This window comes from Oncorhynchus tshawytscha, linkage group LG08 (assembly GCF_018296145.1).
Source record: "Oncorhynchus tshawytscha isolate Ot180627B linkage group LG08, Otsh_v2.0, whole genome shotgun sequence".
NCBI classification, from domain to species: Eukaryota; Metazoa; Chordata; class Actinopteri; order Salmoniformes; family Salmonidae; genus Oncorhynchus; species Oncorhynchus tshawytscha.
The window spans coordinates 60,399,934-60,427,444 of NC_056436.1; the positions used below are offsets into that span (position 1 = coordinate 60,399,934).

The 27,511-nt window shown below is 44.2% G+C and overlaps 1 protein-coding gene across 4 annotated transcripts in view; it reads right to left on the reverse strand.

Annotated features, from left to right (window-relative positions):
• Positions 1–27,511, reverse strand: part of LOC112256195 (disks large homolog 3) — a 128,489-nt gene that overhangs the window by 56,597 nt on the left and 44,381 nt on the right. For all 4 annotated transcript variants that reach the window (XM_042325719.1, XM_042325717.1, XM_042325718.1 and 1 more), the window contains one exon: positions 3,122–3,175. In XM_042325719.1, coding sequence (XP_042181653.1) covers positions 3,122–3,175 — 54 coding nt within the window. The remainder of the gene's footprint in view (positions 1–3,121; positions 3,176–27,511) is intronic.

The following is a 27,511-nucleotide window of genomic DNA, read 5'->3' on the forward strand; positions in this document are numbered from 1 at the left end:
ACTGCATTTTCCAACACCATCAACAAAACACCAAATGATGGAATTTCTCAAGGAAGAATGGTGTCACACCCCTCCAATAGAGTTCCAGACACTTGTAGAATCTATGCCAAGGTGGATTGAAGCTTTTCTGGCAGCTTGTGTTGGCCCAATGCCCTACTAAGTCATGCTATGTTGGTGTTTCCTCCATTATGGCTGTTACAGTGCCTTCAGAAAGTATTCATACCCCTTGACTTATTCCACATTTTGTTGTGTTACAGGCTGGATTCAAAATGGATGAAATGCATTTGTTTTCTCTCACCCATCTACACACAATAACCGATACTGACACATCCATCAAGCTCTGTCACAGGAGGCTGGTGGCATTGAGGAGGACGGGCTCATAGTAATGGCTGGAACGGAACAAATAGAACGCTATCAAACTCATCAAACATGGTTTCTATGTGTTTGATACCATATACTTGAAAATATGAAGAGTGGTAGTAGTATTGTGTTGTATTGGATTTGTCCCAAAAATTACGCTTTGCCACATTTTTTGCAGCATTACTTCAGTGCCTTGTTGCAAACAGGATGCATGTTTTGGGATATTTTTTTATTCTGTACAGGCTTCCTTCTTTTCACTCTGTCATTTAGGCTGGAATTGTGGAGTAACTACAATGTTGTCGTTCCTCAGTTTTCTCCCATCGCAGCCATTAAACTCTGTAAATGTTTTAAAGTCACCACTGGCCTCATGGTGAAATCCTGAACTTATTTAGGCTTGCCATAACAAAGGGGTTGAAAAAGTATTAACTCAAGACATTTCAACTTTAAATTTTTAACGAATTTGTAAAAATTTCTACAAACATAATTCCACTTTGACATTATGGCATATTGTGTGTTGTAGGCCAGAGAAACAATGTGGAAAAGGTCAAGGGGTGTGAATACTTTCTGAAGCCCCTGTACCTGTACATAAAACATAGCATTGCTGGTTTAGACTATTATATCCAGATTTTTTGCAATGAACACACACATATGATATTTAAATATGTTGCATTATCATACTAAATGCATAACTGCATCATATTCATGCTGTAGTGGCAGTGTCAATAGAAATCATGAAATAGATCCACATGGTGAACACAGCAGGATGCTGCAACTGTGAGACACATCCATTTACAAAGAGAGAAAAACATAATCGATACTCCATCCACACAGAGAGACAACAGAATAGACACACCATCCACACAGAGAGACAACAGAATAGATACTCCATCCACACAGAGAGACAACAGAATAGATACTCCATCCACACAGAGAGACAACAGAATAGATACTCCATCCACACAGAGAGACAACAGAATAGATACTCCATCCACACAGAGAGACAACAGAATAGAGACTCTATCCACACAGAGAGACAACAGAATAGACACTCCATCCACACAGAGAGACAACAGAATAGACACTCCATCCACACAGAGAGACAACAGAATAGATACTCCATCCACACAGAGAGACAACAGAACAGATACTCCATCCACACAGAGAGACAACAGAATAGATACTCCATCCACACAGAGAGACAACAGAATATATACTCCATCCACACAGAGAGACAACAGAATAGATACTCCATCCACACAGAGAGGCAACAGAATAGATATTCCATCCACACAGAGAGACAACAGAATATATACTCCACCCACACAGAGAGGCAACAGAATAGATTCTACATCCACACAGAGAGACAACAGAATAGATACTCCACCCACACAGAGAGGCAACAGAATAGATTCTACATCCACACAGAGAGGCAACAGAATAGACAGTCCATCCACACAGAGAGGCAACAGAACAGATACTCCATTTACAAAGAAAGAAAACAGAATAGACAGTCCATCCACACAGAGAGGCAACAGAACAGATACTCCATTTACAAAGAAAGAAAAACAGAATAGATATTCCATCCACACAGAGAGACAACAGAATAGATATTCCATCCACACAGAGAGACAACAGAATAGACACACCATCCACACAGAGAGACGAAATAATAGATATTCCATCCACACAGAGAGACAACAGAATAGACACTCCATCCACACAGAGAGGCAACAGAATAGATACTCCATCTACACAGAGACAACATAATAGATACTCCATCCACACAGAGAGACAACAGAATAGATACTCCATCTACACAGAGACAACAGAATAGATACTCCATCCACACAGAGAGGCAACAGAATAGATACTCCATCTACACAGAGACAACATAATAGATACTCCATCCACACAGAGAGACAACAGAATAGATACTCCATCTACACAGAGACAACAGAATAGATACTCCATCCACACAGAGAGACAACAGAATATATACTCCATCCACACAGAGAGACAACAGAATAGATACTCCATCCACACAGAGAGGCAACAGAATAGATATTCCATCCACACAGAGAGACAACAGAATAGATACTCCATCCACACAAAGAGGCAACAGAATAGATATTCCATCCACACAGAGAGACAACAGAATAGATACTCCACCCACACAGAGAGGCAACAGAATAGATACTCCACCCACACAGAGAGGCAACAGAATAGATTCTACATCCACACAGAGAGACAACAGAATAGGTACTCCATCCACACAGAGAGACAACAGAATAGGTACTCCATCCACACAGAGAGGCAACAGAATAGACAGTCCATACACACAGAGAGGCAACAGAACAGATACTCCATTTACAAAGAGAGAAAAACAGAATAGATATTCCATCCACACAGAGAGACAACAGAATAGACACACCATCCACACAGAGACAACAGAATAGATATTCCATCCACACAGAGAGACAACAGAATAGACACACCATCCACACAGAGAGACAACAGAATAGACACTCCATCCACACAGAGAGGCAACAGAATAGATACTCCATCCACACAGAGAGACAACCGAATAGATACTCCATCCACACAGAGAGACAACAGAATGGATACTCCATCCACACAGAGAGACAACAAAATAGATACTCCATCCACACACCGAGGCAACATAATAGATACTCCATCCACACAGAGAGACAACCGAATAGATACTCCATCCACACAGAGAGACAACAGAATGGATACTTACGTAAGGGCCTGCATCCAATGAGTCTGCGTTGACGATGACAGGGGGAGGGTTCGCCTGCAAAGATACATGAAGAGATACAACATTACCTCAGTGTGTGTGTGTGGCAGCTAGGAGCCAGTAAGTGAATGCCATGGGAACAGTCGTTGTGTGTGTCTCGCTGGGGATGGATGGATGATGGCTACAGTAGGTGTGAGGACTGAGAATGAGAAGTGGGGAAAAGAGACCCGTGGTGTTATTATTGCCTGCTTCCTGTGTTAGACTCCATTTGAACAAACTGTGTCTGTGTTGGGACCATTGGGCCATCACCTAGGATATCACAATCATCTTTTCCTGTCTGCTACTTTCACTACCTTTTCTAAATCGCTGGAAATGACAACTTGAAGTCTGGCATCCAACACCACGTCTATGTTTTGATGGCCTGCCATAACGCGGACGACACTGGGCCAATTGTGCGCCGTCCTTTGGGAATGAACCCGGGTCTGTTGAATTGAACCACTAATATTCATTTTCAAGATGATGATTGCACTTTTCTTCCCAACACAATACCGCACTAAATGTAAATCTACACTTTACTGGGTTTTTTTTGCACGGGGGATTCCAACTTACACTGCAAGTGGCAATAGATGGCAGGAACTCGGCGGCTTACCAATGTGAGACGTATATGCTCGCGATGCACATCATTTTATTATCAGAGTCTGACAGTGGACTTCTGGTAAGTATGCTTTAGTGAGAAAGTGTTGGGATCTACTACATTTAACCACACCCAAAATGAATATTTATGAGCAATTCCCCCCCCCACCCACAACTTCTCACTTGAAAGCATTTTTTTTTGTTGTTGAAGAGGTTGGGCAAGGCTGAAATCGGAGTTGAGAGTTACCCTTTAAAGCTAATTTCCTGCAATTCTAAACATTTTGCCATGTCTTATGTGTGTTCATATAATACCAGGGGTTGAGATCTGACTGAGTTCAAAAAGAAATCGTGACCCCGTGGCCCGTATTGACCTCATTCTGGGTCTGGATCCGGACCGCAGTCCTCCTGTTGAATATGGCTGGCCTATAAGGTCAGTAAGACACAAAAACTGATCCATTCCTGGATTTGATCCGAAATAGATCTCAATCCGGCTGTTCAGGCTCCATTACGCCCCCTAGTGGCTGACGTTCATTTCTCAACATCTCATGCATGTTGTATCAGAGGAGATGTTCTGGTCCTGTGGAGGAGGCACCAGTAAAAACAGAGTGCAGGAGAGGGCACTGCAAAGACATGCATCTCACAGCGGCAATTATCAACATTATTTCTTCTTCGAAAACGTCCCCTTGCAAGGATCTGTTGTGAATGCTGTTCTCAGTTAAATGTTACAGAAAGACTAGCAGCTCTCAGTAGAGAAGAAGGAGAGGCAGAGGAGGAGCAGGACACAGTACCAGTAGACTAGACACAGAGCGTAATGGCCTCTCCTTATATGTCTGGAATGCTGGACCACTGGCTGTTCTCTCTATTGATCTGATTGAGCTGTGGGGGTAAGGGGATGGACCAAGGCTGCCTGAAGTCCAGCAGAAAGGAGCTACTGGTCCCTCACTACCTCCACATCCCCCTGCCTCCCCTCACTGTCTCCCTCCAGTATTCACTATTCACACATTACCAGATTCTTAGGGCTTTTTGATGTGGAGCCACTCCTATTGATCCCCGTTGATTCTAATCTTGTTCCACCAACCTCTATCGCCACACACGATGAGCACACATGCATTCTCCATGTTTTGGCAGCGTGATGTGGCAGCCTATGGCCTGTGATATTACATATGACCTAACTACTTTAAATGTGTCAAGGGGTCGTTGCAGCTACGGGCTGATTGCTTTCGTGGCACAGACTCTCGTTCGTTCATTTATTTCCGTAGCGTCTCTCCACCTTAGTGACGGCATCGAAGGTTCACTTGAGACAAGTTTTGAAACGTTTTTTTCCCTTACGTACACGGCTCTTTTATTCCTAAATGGCAATTCTTTCACACAGGACTCACAGGAGGTGCACGCGCGGTGCAACACTCCAATATAACAGGTCACAGCCTGAGAGAAAAGAACCACACAATTTATTACACAGCTTGAGTTATAAGTCCTTTGATGCTGGCCCATGGTATATAAATACACAGACATACAATTAGAGCTGTATGTGTGTGTATTTAAGCCTCACTCCCTTCGATTGGCATCATTCATTATCCTACATGCAAGCTGTTAAACCCCAGTTTGTCTCGTTGTCGTTCCAGAGCTTTGTTATTTTATTTTCACTCAGTGACTTCTCTTATCACGCAAACGCCTCTTAAAGTCCAGCGTTAAAGCTACGTACTGTAGACGTGACCGTAACCTCAGAACTACAGTACAGTTTCATGGCGAGCTGTGACGTCCCTCACTCCTCGGCACAATCATGGCATGTAACCTGCATATGGATGAACAGATGCTCGCGACAGTGCTTTTGTGTGCACGTCTTTCATGACCTGCACACATTTAGGCATTTCCTGTTTATCATGAAAATACAGGGCAGACATGTTCTTATCAGACCGAAACCAAAAGGTTTAAGGTAGCAGCAGCTCCCTTTACATGCTTTTAGAAGTATGCGTTTGTGTTTTAGATATGCACAGTGTGCCACAGCACCATAGACTGTGGGGAGACACCCAGGCTTTTAAGAGGTCTATTCATCCCCCACAGCCAATAGGTCCCAGTGGAGAGATGAAGCCTGAGGGCCACAGTGGGGACTATTTCTGCTCTGTCACTGTACTAGACTAAACTAGCGAACTGAATCCAGTGCCACAGCCAAGGGACCACAAAAGACAAGCACAACAGCAGGAACAAAATAGTTTATCAAAAGCAGCAGAGAGGTTACTTCCTAGCTGGCTAATCAATGATAAAAATAAATAAACATCAAAATAGCACTATAAACCTCATAGGGTTTCAAGACTGTCTGTCTGAAAATAAAAATGGCATCCTTGTCTGGGATTGAAGTGGGTAATCCCAGTATCTGTTTCACCCTTAACAAGCAAACAAAAAGAAAGGGGAAGATAATCTGTCTGTGTAATCCTAAATCCGCCATAGAGTGGTGTGTTGTCTCTGAAGTGGGAGTTGGGTTGGAGGAGGAGAGGGCTGATGAGCGTGGGGCCGTGGGGCCAGGGCAGCAGCGTGGGGCCGTGGGGCCAGGGAAACAGCGTGGGGCCAGGGCAGCAGCGTGGGGCCGTGGGGCCAGGGAAACAGAGTGGGGCCAGGGCAGCAGCGTGGGGCCAGGGCAACAGCTTGGGGCCAGGGCAGCAGCGTGGGGCCGTGGGGCCAGGACAACAGCGTGGGGCCAGGGCAACAGCGAGGGGCCGTGGGGCCAGGGCAACAGTGTGGGGCCGTGGGGCCAGGGCAACAGCGTGGGGCCAGGGCAACAGCGTCGGGCCGTGGGGCCAGGGAAACAGTGTGGGGCCGTGGGGCCAGAGCAACAGCGTGGGGCCAGGGCAACAGCGTGGGCCTGGCCGCACACAGCTTTATGACATAGATACATTAGCAGACAGCTTGTTATTTCTGCTGGGACTAAGAGAGCCCTGGACAGGCCACGTCCTTGAGAGAGAGGCTTACACAGTCTGATCTCTAGGCTCACAGAGGTCAAGATAAACACACATTTACAATGCCAGGGTACAGTGCTCTGTGTGTGTGTGTGTGTGTGTGTGTGTGTGTGTGTGTGTGTGTGCATCAGGGATTGTGGAGGTTAAATGGGGATGGCTGGCGAATGAGGTGAAAGGGCAGAGGGTAACAGGGGAGGACGCCGGTTAAAAAGGTTGGCGACCGTCCAAATGTGGTATAAGGGTGTGACAGAGCTGCATGGGGGGAATTAACCAAATCTGGATAAGATTATCATAAAATCCTGTAATTTCCTTTTAATTCAAACAGTAATCATTAAATGCTGTTTTCCCAGCCATCTGTCTCTGTTCACTTTTGTCCACCTGCAGCTCAGGACTCAGAGAGGACACACACACATAAAGACAAACACATACACACACACCCTGCTCAGGCTGCTCTCCCAACAGGACTGACTGTACAACCATTACAACCAACCAATCCCAAATGACCAACATACCATAGAAAAAAACCCATGTCTATCTGTATACATCCATGTGTTCACATTAGTGTCCTCCAAATTTTTATCTATCGATTTATTCATCCCTCCTTCCATCCATCCATCCATTCATCCATCCTCCCTCCATACATCTCTCGTTCCCTCCATCCATCCACCCTTCCTTCCTTCCTTCCTTCCTTCCTTCCTTCCTTCCTTCCTTCCTTCCTTCCTTCCTTCCTTCCTTCCTTCCTTCCTTCCTTCCTCCCTCTCTTAACCATCCATCCCTCCATCTGTCCATCTATTAATCTATGATTCTTGTTTCCTCATGTATTATCTCAAAACAGCACTGCACCTTACAGCACTGAGTTGGCTCGGGACTGCAAAGCTACAAAGACTCCCACTAAACCTTGGCAAGCGTAGGGCACAGGCTTCGTCCAAATTGTTAAATAATCAATGTGTTCCCATGACAACCAGTGCTCGCCCCGCATTGGCTGCGCGGCCCGCTTAGCTGCCTCTCCCTGGTTCACCTCTCAGGACGCTGACTGCAGCTTATGCGTCTCTGTCACACATGCGTGGCCAGGGGCTCAGCATCAGCTTGGCTGGCCTGCCTGCACACTGCCTGTCTGTCCACATCGCATTAGGACTGTAGCTACAATCCTCCCCCTGCAATGAATGAATGAAACAGCAGAGGGGCCAGCAGGAATGGTCTGTCTTGGGGAGAGACGGTCAGTTATGCTGGTTACAGATCTCTACTAAATACTGGCAATTAGAGCCCACACGCCCAGACGCCCTCTGTCTCCACTACCTAGCTGGAGTACAACTTCAAAATAATCCTCTTTTGTGAATGAAGTGTGATGCTACACCTTTAAATTGTTAATCTGATTCATTCCTGATTTTTCAATACAGTTACGATTCATTCTCTGAATAATTGCATGAAAATACCTATTATTATCATATAAAACAGTATTGTAAAATAAAGTACAAACAATATTATCCTATATATGATGATGTCATATGTTGGCACTGCAATAGATAGCGAGGCCACGCCTCAAATGAAATCCAAGCTCCTCCTCATGCAGCAGTATTTCTATGGTGTTTTTAACTCCTTGAGTTCCCTGGGGTACAGGAGGGTTTGGCATGTGCATAACAACGAGATGCTGACAAGACAATAGGTTATTGTTCCTTAGCAGACATCTCCATCCTCCTTTACAGAGCACACTGATACTGTATGGCAGCCCTGTATGGCAGCCTAATGGCAACATCACAGTGAAATATGACAGTGCCTCTGATCCATTACAGGGTAATGGAGGCTGTTCTGTCTGAAGATATGTGTACCATTAGGAGATGCTTTCCCTCTGCCTTCACTCATTCGTGCTGATTACTAATATATAGACATGGTGTGCCCAAGACCAATAGAGTCAATCTTAACCTTCCCTACAGTACCTAGTAGGCTTCGGCGGTATCCACATTGTCATACCTTCATACCGACCTTGTGCCATACCGGGATATTAGGTAATACCAGCACTGAACACAAGGGGTGCTGTTTTCAAACCTCACTAACACTATGTAATCTAATGTTTAGTAATGCTAACAAGTATATGGAAAAATAGTGAAAAAATGATGAAACTATACAGAATATATTCATGTCACAAATAATTGATTAAAACACACCATTTCGCATTGAAGGTCTACAGTAGCCTCAACAGCACTCTGTAGGTGAGCACCATGGTGTAGCCAGAGGACAGCTAGTTTCCGTCCTCCTCTAGTATATTGACTTCAATACAAAACCTATGAGACTTGGGATTCCATAGTCTTACTCAGTAATTATGACAACTTCCAGAGGACATCCTCCAACCTATCAGAGCTCTTGCAGCATGAACTGACATGTTGTCCACCTAATCAAAGGATCAGAGAATGAAACTAGCAGTGAAAGCATAAGCTACAGCTAGCAAGCACTGCAGTATTTAAAATGTGGTGAGTAGTTGACTCAAAGAGAGAGAAAGACAATAGTTGAACAGTTTTGAACAAATACATTTCATTAAAAATAAAGGACAAGCAAGAGAGAGAGAGAGAGAGAGAGAGAGAGCTGGCTATATTTAATTTCCCCCCTTTCACTTAGCTAGCAAATGCCGCAAGCTAACTAGTTTAGCCTACTCACCCGGCTGAAACAGAGGGGGATGCTATGTTAGCTAGCTGGCTATGGCTATCCAACACTGGAACTCTTCCAAGTCAAGGTAATCTTTTGGTTTTATTAATTTATTGTCATAGGGGCCCACCGGTTTAACTGCTAAGTACACTGTACTACTGCATGATTGTAAAGGGTTTACTAATGCGTTAGTTCTATTAGCTATGTTGTTGACTTGACGTTAGCTAATATGGTGACAACGATGTAAGTGGTGTGTAGCGGTTATGATATGAAGGTTTGGCTTGGAAAGGTTTTTCGCCTGGTCACAGACAGCTGATGCATTGTGCACTGAAGTCCACAAGCAAAGGGAAAAGGTGAGCGGAGGAGAGTGCGTAGATGCAAGAAGCAATTACACAACGATCTGGCTGCTATGAAAGTGAACTGTGTTTGCATGTGATCAAGGGTGTATTCATTCCGCCAATTCTGTTGAAAAAAAAAATTAAACAGATGCAAATGGAACATACCAGAATTTGACCAATATAAACTCTTGTTTGAACTGTTGGACTAATGATTACACCTTAGATCAGCTAGATGCAAGCAAGATTGTGCACGGTGGTATTGAATGTGTCGATGTCTGTCACCTTGATTACTCAAATTTATCTCGACCTGTGCCCCTATGTTGTAAACTTTCATTCATAGGCTAGGTTGTAGCAACCTCATGATGGGTATTGGGAAAACGTTTGTATCATGTAGTAAGTAGCCTAAACCTATCCATTTTACATTGAGCTGGGTGAATGGAATATAAATGACAGTCATCCAATATGCTGTAATAGAAATAATGCTATGCTCATAAAAAAAAATATATTATCCTCACTCATCTTAAACAGCACCGACCACCACTGGTATAGTGGTGGTAACAACAAAATGCTACTCACAGTATTCTTCATGCACAAAATAAATATTAGCCAGCAAGGCTCTTGATCCAGAAGGGGATTCTCTGCTGTTACCAAGTGAATGCTTGATTTTGAAAGAAGCTAACCACTTAGCAAATCAAATGCCCAACTGCAGAGCATTTAGCACATTTGAAACAGTTAACTTAATAGTTGTAAGATATCTAGCAGGAAAACATATAGTAGTGAATTCCATACTGTAACTAGATCACTTGGTGCATGCTGCACAACAGTGAGTGACAAGGCTCCGGTCTCTTGCTGTTGTGTGCTTGTAAACAAACACCATGTGACACGTGACTGGGGACGACCATGAGCTTCATAATGATGTGACACATGACTGAGGACCACCATGAGCTTCATAATAATGTGACAGGTGACTGGGGACCACCATGAGCTTCATAATGATGTGACACGTGACTGGGGACCACCATGAGCTTCATAATGATGTAACACGTGACTGGGGACCACCATGAGCTTCATAATGATGTGACACGTGACTGGGGACCACCATGAGCTTCATAATGATGTGACACGTGACTGGGGACCACCATGAGCTTCATAATGATGTGACACGTGACTGGGGACCACCATGAGCTTCATAATGATGTGACACGTGCCTGGGGACCACCATGAGCTTCATAATGATGTGACACGTGACTGGGGACCACCATGAGCTTCATAATGATGTAACACGTGCCTGGGGACCACCATGAGCTTCATAATGATGTGACACGTGACTGGGGACCACCATGAGCTTCATAATGATGTGACACGTGACTGGGGACCACCATGAGCTTCATAATGATGTAACACGTGCCTGGGGACCACCATGAGCTTCATAATGATGTGACACGTGACTGGGGACCACCATGAGCTTCATAATGATGTAACACGTGCCTGGGGACCACCATGAGCTTCATAATGATGTGACACGTGACTGGGGACCACCTTGATTTTGTATTGCACAAGTTAATTGCAGGTATTTCCTTAAAAAGTAGCTACAAATATTCAAATGTATTAGTTAAATAGTTTGAAGGTGCTCAAAAACCATCCCTTGGCTATTTCCAAATACCCTGGCAGTCCGACGGACGAATCTGTGTTTGGCGGATGCCAGGAGAAAATTACCTGCCCGAATGCAGTGCCAACTGTAAAGTTTGGTGGAGGAGAAATAATGGTCTGGGGTTGTTTTTCATGTTTCGGGCTAGGCCCCTTAGTTCCAGTGAAGGGAAATATTAACGCTACAGCATACAATGACATTCTAGACGATACTGTGCTTTTAACTTTGTGGCAACCGTTTAGGAAAGGCCCTTTCCTGGTTCAGCATGACAATGCCGTGCATAAAGCGAGGTCCATACAGAAATGGTTTGTCGAGATCGGTGTGGAAGAACTTGACTGGCCTGCACAGAGCCCTGACCTCAACCCCATCGAACACCCTTGGGATGATTTGGAAGCCCGACTGATGTTGACCATGATTTTGGAATTAGATGTTCGACGAGCAGGTGTCCACATACTTTTGGTGATGTAGCGTATCAATACAACATCATCTACAATTACTTGTCTCTGTGAGCTGGTCAGTGTGTTGTAAGACGTACTGGGTTTGTGTGTTTCCTGCGGAAGGTGGGATGAGCGGCACAGTCAGTCCCTCGGTGGTGCCTCATTCTGTTCCTTGGGCCTTCATTTGCCTCTCGTATGCCACGCTGCAGTGCAATCAATACCTATTCAATTACCATGCACCCAACATCTTATTCACGCTGAGCTGAGGACCCGCTCACTATCAGAAGGACCAGGGGAGATGGGAGGAGGAGGGAAGGAGAGAAGAGAAGGAGATAGGAGGGAGAGAAGGAGGAAGGGAGCGAAAGAAGGAGAGAGAGAAGGGACAGACAGATGGACAGTATATAGAACCTGCTCTTGTTGAACCTTAGCATTGTATTCTCCATTAGTGTTCCCTTCTCCCTTAGTGTTCCATTCTCCCTTAGTGTTCCATTCTCCCTGAGTGTTCCATTCTCCCTGAGTGTTCCATTCTCTCTGAGTGTTCCATTCTCCCTGAGTGTTACATTCTCTCTGAGTGTTCCATTCTCGCTTAGTGTTCCAATCTCCCTTACTGTTCCATTCTCCCCTTAGTGTTCTATTCTCCCTTAGTGTTCCATTCTCCCCTTAGTGTTCCATTCTCCCTGAGTGTTCCATTCTCCATTAGTGTTCCATTCTCCCTTAGTGTTCCATTCTCCCTAAGTGTTCCATTCTCCCCTTGGTGTTCCATTCTCCCTTAGTGTTCCATTCTCCCTGAGTGTTCCATTCTCCCTGAGTGTTCCATTCTCCCTTAGTGTTCCAATCTCCCTTACTGTTCCATTTTCCCTTAGTGTTCCATTCTCCCCTTAGTGTTCCATTCTCCCCTTAGTGTTCCATTCTCCCTTAGTGTTCAATTCTCCCCTTAGTGTTCCATTCTCCCCTTAGTGTTCCATTCTCCCTGAGTGTTCCATTCTCCCTTAGTGTTCCATTCTCCCTTACTGTTCCATTTTCCCTAAGTGTTCCATTCTCCCCTTAGTGTTCCATTCTCCCCTTAGTGTTCCATTCTCCCCTTAGTGTTCCATTCTCCCTTAGTGTTCAATTCTCCCCTTAGTGTTCCATTCTCCCCTTATTGTTCCATTCTCCCTTAGTGTTCCATTCTCCCTTAGTGTTGGAGGGCCAGTAGGAGGCACTATTTTCTATGGTCAAAAGGGTGCTGTTAAACGGGTATCCTGACTCTCTATGGTCACTAAAGATCTCATGGCACTTATCATAAGAGTAGGGATGTTAACCCCGGTGTCCTGGCTAAATTCCCAATCTGGCTCTCATAAAAAGGGTGCTGTTAAACGGGTATCCTGACTCTCTATGGTCACTAAAGATCTCATGGCACTTATCATAAGAGTAGGGATGTTAACCCCGGTGTCCTGGCTAAATTCCCAATCTGGCTCTCATACCATCATGGTCACCTAATCATCCCTAGCTTCCAATTGTCTCATTTCTCACCCCTCCTCTCCCCTCTAACTATTCCACAGGTTTTTGCTGTAAATGTGAATGTGTTCTCAGTCAACTATCCTGGTAAAATACTGTATATTTATTTATTTTAAAACAAGTAAATTAATTACTTCACTCATAAAGCAGGTATATTAAACAACATGGTTTGCATGGGGAAGAACAGATTTGATGCGAATGATTGAGCATTGTGACATGCAAACAGGCATGATGCTTTTTCGCTTTCTCACAGAGCGAGAATGACACGCACACACAGTCACAGTTTTAGGAAAGGATAATTAATAGGCGGTCACAGCTGTCAGCAGCATTCCCTCCTCATCTTGATGTAATATTACTAAAGCGTGCTCAGGCTTAGCTTCCTGTTTGGTCACGGTGAGCGGCTCCAAATGAGCCTCAGAGAGGTGGCTAGTCTGACCTTCAGCCCAGCAGACACAGCCACACTCTGAAATTGTATTACTTATCACTCCCAGTGGATGCTTCAGAATTCATGATCCTGTTATTACGTGGTAATCAAGTTGGGGCATGGGAATGTGTGTCTGATGACTCCATGTACTGTATCTAGGCTGGTATATAGAGTAGGTGTGTGTATATGAATGGTGTGTGTGTGTGTGTGTGTGTGTGTGTATGTGTGTGTGTGTGTGTGTGTGTGTGTGTGTACTAAGCCTTACATCTGAGTTTTTGTTTGGGTGCTTCAAATCAAATCAAATCCAATCTTTTTTGCCACATGCTTGGTAAACAACAGGTGTCGACTAAAGGTGAAATGCTTACTGACGGGCCCTTCCCAACAATGCAGTGTGTGTATGCGTGAATGTGTATGTGTTGATGCATTCATGTAAGCTCGTATTTAAACTTGTGTTGTATTGTGGTTGTTCCTGTGTTGTATTAGGGTTGTCCATGCGTTGTATTAGGGTTGTCCATATGCTTTAATAGGGTTGTCCATGTGCTTTAATAGGGTTGTCCATGTGGTGTAATAGGATTGTCCATGTGGTGTAATAGGGTTGTCCATGTGGTGTAATAGGGTTGTCCATGTGTTTTAATAGGGTTGTCCATGTGTTTTAATAGGGTTGTCCATGTGTTTTAATAGGGTTGTCCATGTGTTTTAATAGGGTTGTGCATGTGCTTTAATAGGGTTTTCCATGTGGTGTAATAGGGTTGTCCATGTGTTTTAATAGGGTTGTCAATGTGTTTTAATAGGGTTGTCCATGTGGTGCAAAAGCGTTGTCCATGTGTTGTAATAGGGTTGTCCATGTGTTTTAATAGGGTTGTCCATGTGTTGTATTAGGGTTGTCCATGTGTTTTAATAGGGTTGTGCATTTGGTATAATAGGGTTGTCCATGTGTTGTATTGTGGTTGTCCATGTGGTGTAATAGGGTTGTCCATGTCTTGTAATAGGGTTGTCCATGTCTTGTAATGGGGTTGTCCATGTCTTGTAATGGGGTTGTCCATGTGGTGTAATGGGGTTGTCCATGTGTTGTAATAGGGTTGTCCATGTCTTGTAATAGGGTTGTCCATGTGTTGTATTAGGGTTGTCCATGTGTTGTATTAGGGTTGTCCATGTGTTTTAATAGGGTTGTCCATGTGTTGCATTGTGGTTGTCCATGTGGTGTAATGGGGTTGTCCATGTGTTTTAATAGGATTTTCCATGTGCTGTATTGTGGTTGTCTATGTGTTGTCAGTGTTTATTTTGTGGGATGCCCAGGGCAGTGGCAGCTGCTGCCTGGTCTGTGGATTACGCTGTATGGTAAGAGAATTAGCAGAATCTGGGTTAATAATTGAATCTACCCCCACCCCACACCTCCATGTCCGCCTGATTCCTCTGGTGCCAGGTTACTTGACCCACCGCCATCCGTCCACACTGCTCTAATCATTTCCACTCGCTATTACACGGAATGCGTCGGAATTGGCACACTATTCCCTATTTAGTGGACTACTTTTGACCACAGCCGGACTGCAACAGGCTCTGTCACTCCTTGATTGACGGGTTGCTCAAAATGACCACAAAAAGATGTGCGTCATTACATCGTTACGGGAAATTCTGAAAAATAATTAGAATTAATACACATTATTATTGCTAGAAATTCGGAGAGAACGGTGGATGCCCTTTCAAATTCATTAACATGGCCCACTGATCTGGAGGGGAGAAAACATGTCATATGTACGCATCATCCTCAGTATGCTTGGTATGATCCCGCCCCCACTGCTCCGTCTACATCAGAGGTCTCTGCAGATTGCTAGCTCGCAGGCAGCCCTCTCTCGGCTGGTTGCTACCCCTTGTTGCTAAGCTGAGAGCAACACGTGTTCCTCTGTGCGGTTTGGGATTCTGCCTGTACTGAGTGAGAGCCAGCGACAGTGTACAGCCCTACGCTGCCATTTTGAAGCTATCTGACGATTATAGTGTTATAATATTGTTTTGCCATCCATAGTCAATTACATTACCAAATAAAGGACTTTGTGTTCTGGTCATTGAACATAGTCCCTTTACGCGGGCTGTTTCTCTGGGATGCTAAGCGTCTCCTGATGTTATAGCCTTATTTTGGCAGCATATTTTGCCACCACAGTGTGACCTTTGACCTTTGACTGTGTTGGTGTGCTGCTTTCGGGGCATTGGCCGAGCTGACAGCTTCCAAGCCATCCCTGCCTGAGCACCAACATACACAGCACCACCTATTTAAACACAAAAACAACCTTGGCTCCAAAAAAAACCCACCAAAACAAATGATCCATTTGTTTCTTTAAAAAAAGACCATCATTTGAATCATTAAGCTGAACCTGCGAGCCATGGGGAGATGGGGAGGGAAGCAGAGAGAGGCAGTTGTGCGGTAGGGAGAAGTACACTGTACAGGAGAGGCTACAAGGTGCTGGATGGTCAATCCAAAGTCTGCACTGGCCGTGCAGTATTTACAGTGATATGGCCTCTGCAGAAGTCAGGGCATTTATACTTCTTGCACTTTGCGGAGCAGTGCAGAGCTGTTGTGAAGGAAGTTGTCAAGGAAGTGAGTTTGTGTTTATACAGGACCTCCCGCCCCCACTTACTGTCAACCAATCAGAGCTATAAGCATTGTTACAAAATTTGGGAGGGGCACGGCGATGCGGCACAGACCTCAAATTGGCTTCTGTATGCTTCCCGGAGGAGCTCCGATTGCGGTACACCCTCCATACGGAGCTTCCAACCACATTTTCAGATTAAACATAAATTGGTCGGCACATACACCACAGATCCTCTTTGGAGAGCCACTGCTAAAACAACCAACGCTGATGACAGAGCCACCTATGACCCTGGCCAGGATAGAGAGAGGATGGAAACAGCCCAGCAGCCCTCCCCCCATCCCCTTCCCCCTCCAGTCATCATGGCCCACAGAGCTCAGCAGGTCGACTGTGGAACACCCACACGCAGCTCCATTCACCGCCTGTCCTCCCGGGCTCTGCCCGCGTTCACTTTGGCTGGCAAAGCGTGTAGGTGTTGAAAGTGATGAAGAATTACAGTAAAGTAGGACAATGGCGAGGCAACAAAAAGTGTGACACTACTTTCTACTGCACAATTATGAATACATTCATGAGCACGTTTGTCCATATGCTGGTGTATTTCCTGCCAAATGAAATGGCGTTGAAAAAATAAATGTCCTTTTGTTTCAAACGTTTGTATTACTTTGGGGATTGCCAAGCCAATCTGCCTCCTGTTGAGGTTCCAGACTTCCCTGTCTCTTCTTCTCCTGTAGAACACCTCAGGTTGGATCACGACACACAGGCTTCATGGAAGACCGTGTCACAGCACAGATCAGAGCACACTCAGAGCAGCCATCATTTGGGCATGGACACATGACATAAGCACTGATCAGAGCAGATAGGCAAGAGGCTTAAAAGTTTAAACATTTCAGCATCTAGGCCTCAGATCTGATGATAAGGCATTTGTTCATAGAGTCCTTCAGTCAGACCAAGGGAAACAACATTGGAGCATGGGGCAAAAGTAAAATATTCAAATTCAATAATATTCTAAGCTTTAAATCAAGATTTTAATATACATTGAGTGTACAAACATTTTTGAACATAGACTGGCCAGGTGAATGCAGGTGAAATCTATGATCCCTTATTGATGTTGCTTGTTAAATCCACTTCAATCAGTTAAGATAAAAAGACAGGTTAAATAAGGATTTTTAAGCCTTGTGACAATTGAGACATGGATTGTGTATGTGTGCCATTCAGAGGGTGAATGGGCAAGACAAAAGATTTAAGTGCCTTTGAACAGGGGTATGATAGTAGGTGCCAGGCGCAGCGGTTTCAGTGTGTCAAGAACTGCAACGCGTCTGGGTTTTTCACTCTCAACAGTATCCTGTGTGTATCAAGAATGATCCACCTAACTTGACACAACCGTGGGAAGCATTGGAATCAACATCCCTGTGGAACGCTTTTGACACCTTGTAGAGTCCACACCCTGACGAATTGAGGCTGTTTTGAGGGCAAAAGGGGGTGCAAGTCATTATAATTAAGGTCGTCCTAATGTTTGGTACACCCAGTGTACACACAAGAAGGTTACGATAAACAAGATCATTCCTTTAGTGTGCTAAGATCAAAGAAGCCTATCGTGGTAATTTAATATCTCCCATGAAGCAACTCTGTGGTAATTACATACGGTACATGACTCCAGCAGCTCATCGCTACCTCGTTCTCTCTTGAGGACGCTTAGAGGAGAGAGGAATAAGTGGATGTTTATAATTCTTTATATTGGCACAACACAGAGGAGGGTCATGACCTAAACATGAATAACAATACTTTGGTGTATTCAATTGGAGTAGAAATATAATATGGATCTGTTATAACAGATATGAAAAGATGGCTAATACTATACTGCCTATGGCCATTCTAGCTGGGAGGAGAGTTTTCGAACAGCTTTTTCATCTCCTGGGCACAAGTGAGAGCAATCTGGCGTTGCGGTGTCATTGGCTTCGTTTTGATAATGCGCTGTAAATAGCAGCGCAACCACATGTAACCATGGCATTACCTGGCGGAAACAGCATCCACAGGAGATGACATTCCAGGGTTCAAAGTGCACAGCCTGATATTGCATCATTGCTCTCACTTCCAAGCTCCCCCCCTCCTTCCACCCTCTTCTCTCTCTCTCTCGGCCCATCCCTGCCAGACACGTCATCAGGCTCAGAGATATTCCAATGAGCAAATGCCTCGCTTGGATTTGTCTGATTATATCATTTGAATTTGAAATGGGTAATATTAATCCACATGAGCCCATATTGGGTTTTCTAAACTGTCTGATCATGATCTGCAGCCTCTCCAGCAGCCTATTCACAGCAAGGCTCTGGGGCTCGGCTGCCTGGAAGACCTCTCTGTGTTACACAAGTGGGACGCTAGGTAACACAGGAGAGGAGACGGAAGCAGCATCACGATTAGAACCAGAATGGCTCCTCATTCCTCCGCTATCTGCCTCTACCTAAAACAGCATCCTTCTCTGCCTGTGCAATAGTAGTAGGAGCCTATAGGATTTATACTCCACATCTTCATTTCACATGTTTGTGAAATATTTATTTTAATGAAAACATGTGTGTGTGTTTACTAGCTACATGTACTCCATATCTACAGTGGCATGAAAACATCCTTTGCTAAAAAAGGCCCTTTGCCCTGCTGCCTGCCTTACTGCCTGCCTTAATGCCTGTCTGTCTGCATGAATTACTGCCTGTCTGCCTACCTTACTGCCTGTCTTACTACCTGTCTGTTTGCCTGTCTTACTCCCTGCCTACTTGCCTGCATTGCTGCCTGCCTTGCTGCCTGCACGTAAACATTGCAGTCTCCATAATTAACTGAGCAGCAGAGCTTATGTACAGCTCTGGTTAAGATTGCACCATGGCAACACACTGGCTCCTCTCCTCTCCCCTCCCCTATTCTTTCTTCTCAACTCCCCTCTTCTTCCCTCTCCTCTCCTCCCCTCCTCAACTCCTCTCTTCTCCTCTTCCCTCCCCCTGCCCTCCCCTCCTCAACTCCTATCCCAACTCCTCAGCTCCTCTCGTCTCATCTCTCTCTCCCTTCCACTCCTCTCCTCAAGCTCCTCCGCCCCAGCTTAAGACACCTTATGGCTTCACGTGTGGGAAGGCAGCGCTCAACATACTGTCTTACTTATTCTAACACAGGGATATATATGTACTCGGATATTATGTAATTCAGTTCAACTACAAATTAGGGCCATCTCCAAGATACGGTGCCTAACATCAGTGCTTAGACATCACGCAGTTGCCCTCAGTGAATCTTTGTTTGTAAAAGTCTGGCAAGAGTGATATTGAGACACATGAATGATCAGGCCATTCAACTGATATTTGATCATTTTCTGGGATTCATTGACACGAATAGCCCTGCACATTCAGGGACCAAGACTTGGAGCCTGAGCTCTGTGATATTACCATGGGCCAATAGACAGACTGAGACGACTGAGAGAGCAGGCAACCAACCCCAGGTTCAAGCCCATCCAGCCCTGGCTTTGCTGCTCAGAGTGTAAATGTAGCGAGCAGGCTGAGGCATCTCGCTATTTCGAAGGTTTAACGGGAGTTCACATCTCTTTTCCTGTTTCCCGAAGCAGCCCTTCTGAAAATAGCAATCACTAACGTCACATAATAAACTGCTCTTCTTCTTTTATTCTGTTTATGCCAGATGCAACATGAAACATGAAGCAAATATCTATTTTGTGCTTCTTCAAGCATCACAGCCCTTTCCTCACTTATCACGAGTTTTGGGGGACTCAGGTTTCAAGAGGACACCATCAGCCTGAGGTTAAAGAGTCCACAGTTAACCCTCAATACCCAACAGACAACAGGCCTGTACTGCATTTACTAGTGGTGGGCAACAATATCACTAATTTGATATGACATTGATATCGTTTGACTTAGCAAACTTAAAAGGTTAGTGTGACATTTTAGCAACCAAGCCTTTGTTTCCTACTTACCCAGAGTCAGATGAACTCAAGGATACCATTTTGGATACTAGCATGCTAGTTGTTCCTGTAGACTTCCAGTCATTGTACTAACGCTAGTTAGCAATGGCTCCAGAAACTACCTTCAACTTCCTTCAAATTGCATGCAGAAACATACAAATGGTATCCATGAGTTCATCTGACTCCGGGTAAGTAGACAAAATGAATTGCCAAAATGTCACACTGTCCCTTTAATTGCCTGCTCATGGTGCATCGATTGATAGCCATTGCATTCAGACTGGTTGGGTAGGTCTTAGGCTCCCAGAACATTCACACCGGCCTAATGGTCATCAAGAGAACATTCACACAGTGGCAATGTTTTATTGAGGAGGGGGGTATGATATCGATGATGGAAAAATGTAACTGATCTCAATATGGACGTTCCATTCAGTGTCCATCACTAGTACTTACGAACAGCCGTATGGTTACACACCGTCTCCATGTCAAGGATTCTTCCCTGCAGTCTCTGAAATATATGCCTCCAGAGAAAAACCCAAGGCTACTGCTTAAGTGAGGTTCAATTCGAGAGAGAAAAGACAGAATAAAAGGTAACATTTCCACAGATTCCATCCGCATGTCACGTGCCCATGCATACCGCACGATCCCACCAACGTATTGGTAGGAGACTCACAAAAGCCAGTGTTGGAAAGGGAGACAACATACTTGTGGTGTTTCCAGGTGGTAGTCGTGTATAAGCCCATAAAGATCTGAGGCATGGCTTTCTAGTCCAGCAAAGTCCTCCTAGTCACAACTCCTCTCCGTGCTACGTCTCATGAAACTAGGTCTTTATACTAGTCACCATTCAGATAGGCAAACATACATAGAATATATACGCAGTCTCTCCTAAAAACCAGCTCTTCAGACCAACTCTATAACAGTAAAAAAGACAGTCAAATCAACACTGGGATTTAGAATAATCCATGTTCACACCGCAACTACAATCCCCGACATATTTGCTTGGAAAGTGAAGCTAAAACTTTTCATTTGACTAAAGCATTTTGGATATGAGATGATATTTTTTATATGGAGGTGACAGTACATAACGTCACCTTTGATTTGAGGGTATTTTCATGCTGTTAATGCGTCTGTTCCCATGTGTAGCGTGGTCACACTGAGTGCCATCCCCATAATGCATTATCCAAGCAGCCCTTCAGCCATTTGGTCTGCTGGACTCTCCATTTGTTTCCTTACGTTTTTCTTTATTTCTGTCATCCTCCTCTGCCGCCTGTCTTTCTTATACATTGTCAGAATCAAAAGTTCCATTTCAGGGTGTCGACTAGCTACATAGTGAGGGTATGTTGCGGCAGGCTGCTTCAGCTCTGTGCGTCTGTATAATTAGCACAGCTTTTCTCTGCCGTTTTAAGAGGATGTGCTCAAGCTGCCGTTTCATTAAAATACAGCCGCTATGCCTTTAAAACAATCACATCTTTAATCTTTGAATACAGCTTTTTCTCCTTTCGAAATGAGGCCTTGACCAAATGTAATACATTAAAGGAAATGTTGAAGGTTGATCCGTGGTTGAAATACGTGGATTACTTTTGACAAACCTAACAATGAAACTGTGGATAGATCTTTCTGAACCTGCTGTTCATTGCACATCTGTTTAACATAGCGCAATTGGTCTGGAATTATTCATGTTTTCAATGCCATTCCTGTAGTCTGTCTTATTCATTTACATTGCTCTTTCTATTGGTCTTAGTCCATGTGTCTCTGAAAAATCAGTCGGCTCCTAAAGGGATGGACACAGTACAAGCACCATATAGATGCATATGTTTGTCTGCCACTGCATTTTCCCTTCATCCCGCTCTCCCTTCTCCTCCCCAGTAAAAAGACAGGATGAGTGAGAGGGTGACTCATGTTATCCAAACATTTGTCTATGCTAGAGCACAGACCACATAATATCCTTTAACAGGCCCTTGGTTCATTATCAGTCATTATTGCCTAGTGGATATATACTGTGTCTGCCCATTGACCTTAATGTGCTCAAGATAGTGTATCTCTCTCTCCCTTCCTCTCTCTCTCTCCCTCTCTCTGGGAAATGGAGACAGATATCCCAGCCTAGAGACAGAGAGGGCGAGAGAGATAAAGACAGAAAGAGAAAGCACAACCCTACCCGTTCCTGGTTACAAACAATACAAACAAGCCCATCTTAATATCCTACTTCTCATAGCACTGTAGATGGGGTACACCGGCCTTGACATAGCTTATTCTGGATTTATTACATCTCTCCCTCTGTTCATCTAGGGTGTCTGTAGAATATGCCATATTTGAGTGGAGGTTGGATGTCTGTCTGTGTCTGGTCTACACTGTATGATTGCATTGTTGTCCCTCAGGTAGGCTGCTCTCTCCCTCATATTTCCTTTCCTCCCCTGGATTTCCATTAGTTCTGTAGTATGGGTGTATTTTACTGTGTTCATTAAGACCCCTAAGACACTGGCCTGCCCAATGTCTCAGGACTACAGAGCTGTACTATGCCTACGTAATATTTCCCTGTACTGTGGGCCTAAGTGTCATCTCTGCATCTCTCCGTCCCCTGACTGTACTGTAGTACTGTATTTCAGATTTAACACAAGCAGAGTCTGTCCAGATTACGTGCTGGATTACCATGGTATGTTATCAACGTTTCTAAGTAGTACATGGTCAGCAGGCAGCAGCCCAACGTTGGAGCTGGCTGGGCTCAGCGGGCCATACACAGTAGAGCAATAAGAACTTCATTTGGCACTGATGTAATTGTCTTTATGCATCAGTGTAGCACCTCTGCTGCTCACTGCTATTGTGATGTTCTTCATGACTGGCGGCCGAGGCAAGGCACTCGTGGGTAATTGGATGTGTGGTTGATTTCTAAGTATTGGAAGTATAGAGCGTTGGCACCATGACTCAGTGTAACATTATCATGCCATCTTTATACTAACAGAACAGCATCCATTTTGTAGCCATTACTTCAATGTTGTGATGTTTATTGTTCAATATCGAAAAAATGTGGTCGACTGCCAATCCTCAACGTCACTCATGGATATATATACCCCTACGTGTTTATTTGGACAGTGAAGTTGAAACTTTTAATATGGCTCTACAGTATATTCTAGCATTGTGGATTTGAGATCAAATGTTTGATATGAGGCAACAGTACAGAACTTCACTTATGGTGGACTCGATTGAGTCAAAAGTTTAGTAAATTGAATTTCGCAGTTTGTTTTGGTTGTGTTTCGGATTATGTTGTGCCCAATAGAAATGAATGGTAAATAATGTATTGTCATTTTGCAGTCACTTTTATTGTAAATAAAAATGGAATATGTTTCTGAAAACTTCTACATGAATGTGTATGCTGAATAAATTGTGAATAATGATGAGTGAGAAAGTTACAGAGGCACAAACATCATACCCCCCAGAAATGCTAAGCTCCTCTGTTATTGTCATGGTGAGAGTTTAGCATGTTTTGGGGGCGTGATCTTTGTGCATCTGTAACTTTCTCACTCATCATTATTCACAATTCATTCAGGATTATCCATAATCATGGTAAACAATATTTATCATTCATTTCTAATCGGGCACAACATAATCCGAAACACGACCAAAACAAACTGAAAATACATCCAACAAGTTTGTAGAGTCACAGGTTTATGTAGTCATTGCGTGCTAGGAATATGGGACCAAATAATTTGACTAAATGTAATACACTATAAGTGAATGTCTTCAAATACTTATGACACCTTCAATTGGGGGGACTAAATACAGTACAGAAAGTGGTTTCATTTCTAAACGGTAGAACAGATATGTATGAAAATACCCTCACATAAAAGGTGATATTCTATACTGTCCCCTCATATCAAACATTTGATCTCAAATCCAAAATATAGAGCCAAATTAAAAGTTTCAACTTCACTGTCCAAATAAACACGTAGGGGTGTATATATCCATGGGTGACGTTGAAGATTGGCAGTCGACCACATTTTTTCCGATATTGAACAATAAACATCACAACATTGAAGTAATGGCTACAAAATGGATGCTGTTCTGTTAGTATAAAGATGGCATGATAATGTTACACTGAGTCATGGTGCCAACGCTCTATACTTCCAATACTTAGAAATCAACCACACACCCAATTACCCACGAGTGCCTTGCCTCGGCCGCCAGTCATGAAGAACATCACAATAGCAGTGAGCAGCAGAGGTGCTACACTGATGCATAAAGACAATTACATCAGTGCCAAATGAAGTTCTTATTGCTCTGCTGTGTATGGCCCGCTGAGCCCAGCCAGCTCCAACGTTGGGCTGCTGCCTGCTGACCATGTACTACTTAGAAACGTTGATAACATACCATGGTAATCCAGCACGTAATCTGGACAGACTCTGCTTGTGTTAAATCTGAAACACAGTACTACAGTACAGTCAGGGGACGGAGAGATGCAGAGATGACACTTAGGCCCACAGTACAGGGAAATATTACGTAGGCATAGTACAGCTCTGTAGTCCTGAGACATTGGGCAGGCCAGTGTCTTAGGGGTCTTAATGAACACAGTAAAATACACCCATACTACAGAACTAATGGAAATCCAGCGGAGGAAAGGAAATATGAGGGAGAGAGCTGCCTACCTGAGGGACAACAATGCAATCATACAGTGTAGAACAGACACAGACAGACATCCAACCTCCACTCAAATATGGCATATTCTACAGACACCCTAGATGAACAGAGGGAGAGATGTAATACATCCAGAATAAGCTATGTCAAGGCCGGTGTACCCCATCTACAGTGCTATGAGAAGTAGGATATTAAGATGGGCTTGTTTGTATTGTTTGTAACCAGGAACGGGTAGGGTTGTGCTTTCTCTTTCTGTCTTTATCTCTCTCGCCCTCTCTGTCTCTAGGCTGGGATATCTGTCTCCATTTCCCAGAGAGAGGGAGAGAGAGAGAGGAAGGGAGAGAGAGATACACTATCTTGAGCACATTAAGGTCAATGGGCAGACACAGTATATATCCACTAGGCAATAATGACTGATAATGAACCAAGGGCCTGTTAAAGGATATTATGTGGTCTGTGCTCTAGCATAGACAAATGTTTGGATAACATGAGTCACCCTCTCACTCATCCTGTCTTTTTACTGGGGAGGAGAAGGGAGAGCGGGATGAAGTGAGAATGCAGTGGCAGACAAACATATGCATCTATATGGTGCTTGTACTGTGTCCATCCCTTTAGGAGCTGACTGATTTTTCAGAGACACATGGACTAAGACCAATAGAAAGAGCAATGTAAACGAATAAGACAGACTACAGGAATGGCATTGAAAACATGAATAATTCCAGACCAATTGCGCTATGTTAAACAGATGTGCAATGAACAGCAGGTTCAGAAAGATCTATCCACAGTTTCATTGTTAGGTTTGTCAAAAGTAATCCACGTATTTCAACCACGGATCAACCTTCAACATTTCCTTTAATGTATTACATTTGGTCAAGGCCTCATTTCGAAAGGAGAAAAAGCTGTATTCAAAGATTAAAGATGTGATTGTTTTAAAGGCATAGCGGCTGTATTTTAATGAAACGGCAGCTTGAGCACATCCTCTTAAAACGGCAGAGAAAAGCTGTGCTAATTATACAGACGCACAGAGCTGAAGCAGCCTGCCGCAACATACCCTCACTATGTAGCTAGTCGACACCCTGAAATGGAACTTTTGATTCTGACAATGTATAAGAAAGACAGGCGGCAGAGGAGGATGACAGAAATAAAGAAAAACGTAAGGAAACAAATGGAGAGTCCAGCAGACCAAATGGCTGAAGGGCTGCTTGGATAATGCATTATGGGGATGGCACTCAGTGTGACTACGCTACACATGGGAAGAGACGCATTGTCTGCATCGCCAAATGTCCTCCTCACAAGACACAACTCTCCAGAAAATGTCTAGATCTGGAAGACGTCTAAATCTGTGCATTTAAGCTCTTCAGCTTTAGTATCAAGTTTTCATTCAGCAGCTAAACGCCTCACGATACTGCATGAAAAACAGCATCCCATCAATGCTCAGATGAACCAAGCGACACCGTACTGCTACAACATTCTAGACGTGCAGGCTCTGGTCCACGCCGCTACAACACAGTACATGCATCCACTGGAGCCAGAACTGCGTTTCTAAAATTGCGAGCCATGGAACAATAGCGCGGGGGCTGTTGAAAGCACCCACGGAAACCCACAAAAAAAGAATTGGAGTCAGAAGGTTTGGGGATAGGCCCACTCTTCAGCGTTATCGATTGTGATGCATGCAGATTCTGTGGCAGCGTGGGGGTGTTCTAGTACGCTCTGGCCAGGATGTTAGTGCTGCGATCTGAAGCATACACAGCCAAGAGCAATAGGATAAGACTGTAGAAGTACCCTACATAAATCCTACAGCACTGTTTTCTGTACATATCCTTTAGTATTCATCATTAGTTACAACAGTAGGGGGCGTGACCATGTCCCCCATCATCACCCAATAAAAGGCCTATTCCTTCTCTTTTGTCTTCCTGTCAGAACAAGGGAACGATGGTTCCATTGCTGAATCAGGAAGTACGGTCCCGTTTTCTAGGCCAGTCGCTACTGTGATTAGCAAAAACAGCGAAATAAAACAAAGCAGGCAAGCAAACAAACAGCCCTTCCCCTCGCTCCTATCGTCCCTGGCTGATTGGCTGGCTGGCTGGGAGAGGCAGAGGGTTTGGCCCAGGCCGGGGCTCTGACAAACAGCATAGAAAGCAGACACAGCTGTGTACACATACTGTACAAACAGCCCAATAAACACGTTACTCAAATTCTGCAGTATATGTTTTTATAAAGGACTCCACAAGATCGCTATGTTTTCATGATGGTTTGGTTGCATCTGAGAAGCATATTTGTACTATATGCTGAGTACAATATGTATATTTACAGTAAGCCTAACGTTGAAACAAAGCAGGTCCACCTCTCTGTGAATGATGTGAAAAAGCAGCAGGTTTTACAGGAGGTATGGGAGGTGAGGTTAGACCGCTCCAGTCCAGTGTCATAGTTAGACCAACACACCTGCCCGCCGTTCAGAGATTAAGCTGCAAACAAAAAGTTGAAAAAGTTAGACTTTTGTAAAAGTGCACATTAATATTGCAGTACACCTTCTGCCCTCTGTTTCATAGTGCATTTGTAGTGATTCACCGTGCTGCTCTCCTTTATGTGTCTTGTTGGTACATTTGGTTTTAGGCAAAGGTGTGTTCCATGGAGGGGTGTGTGTGTGTGTGTGTGTGTGTGTGTGTGTGTGTGTGTGTGT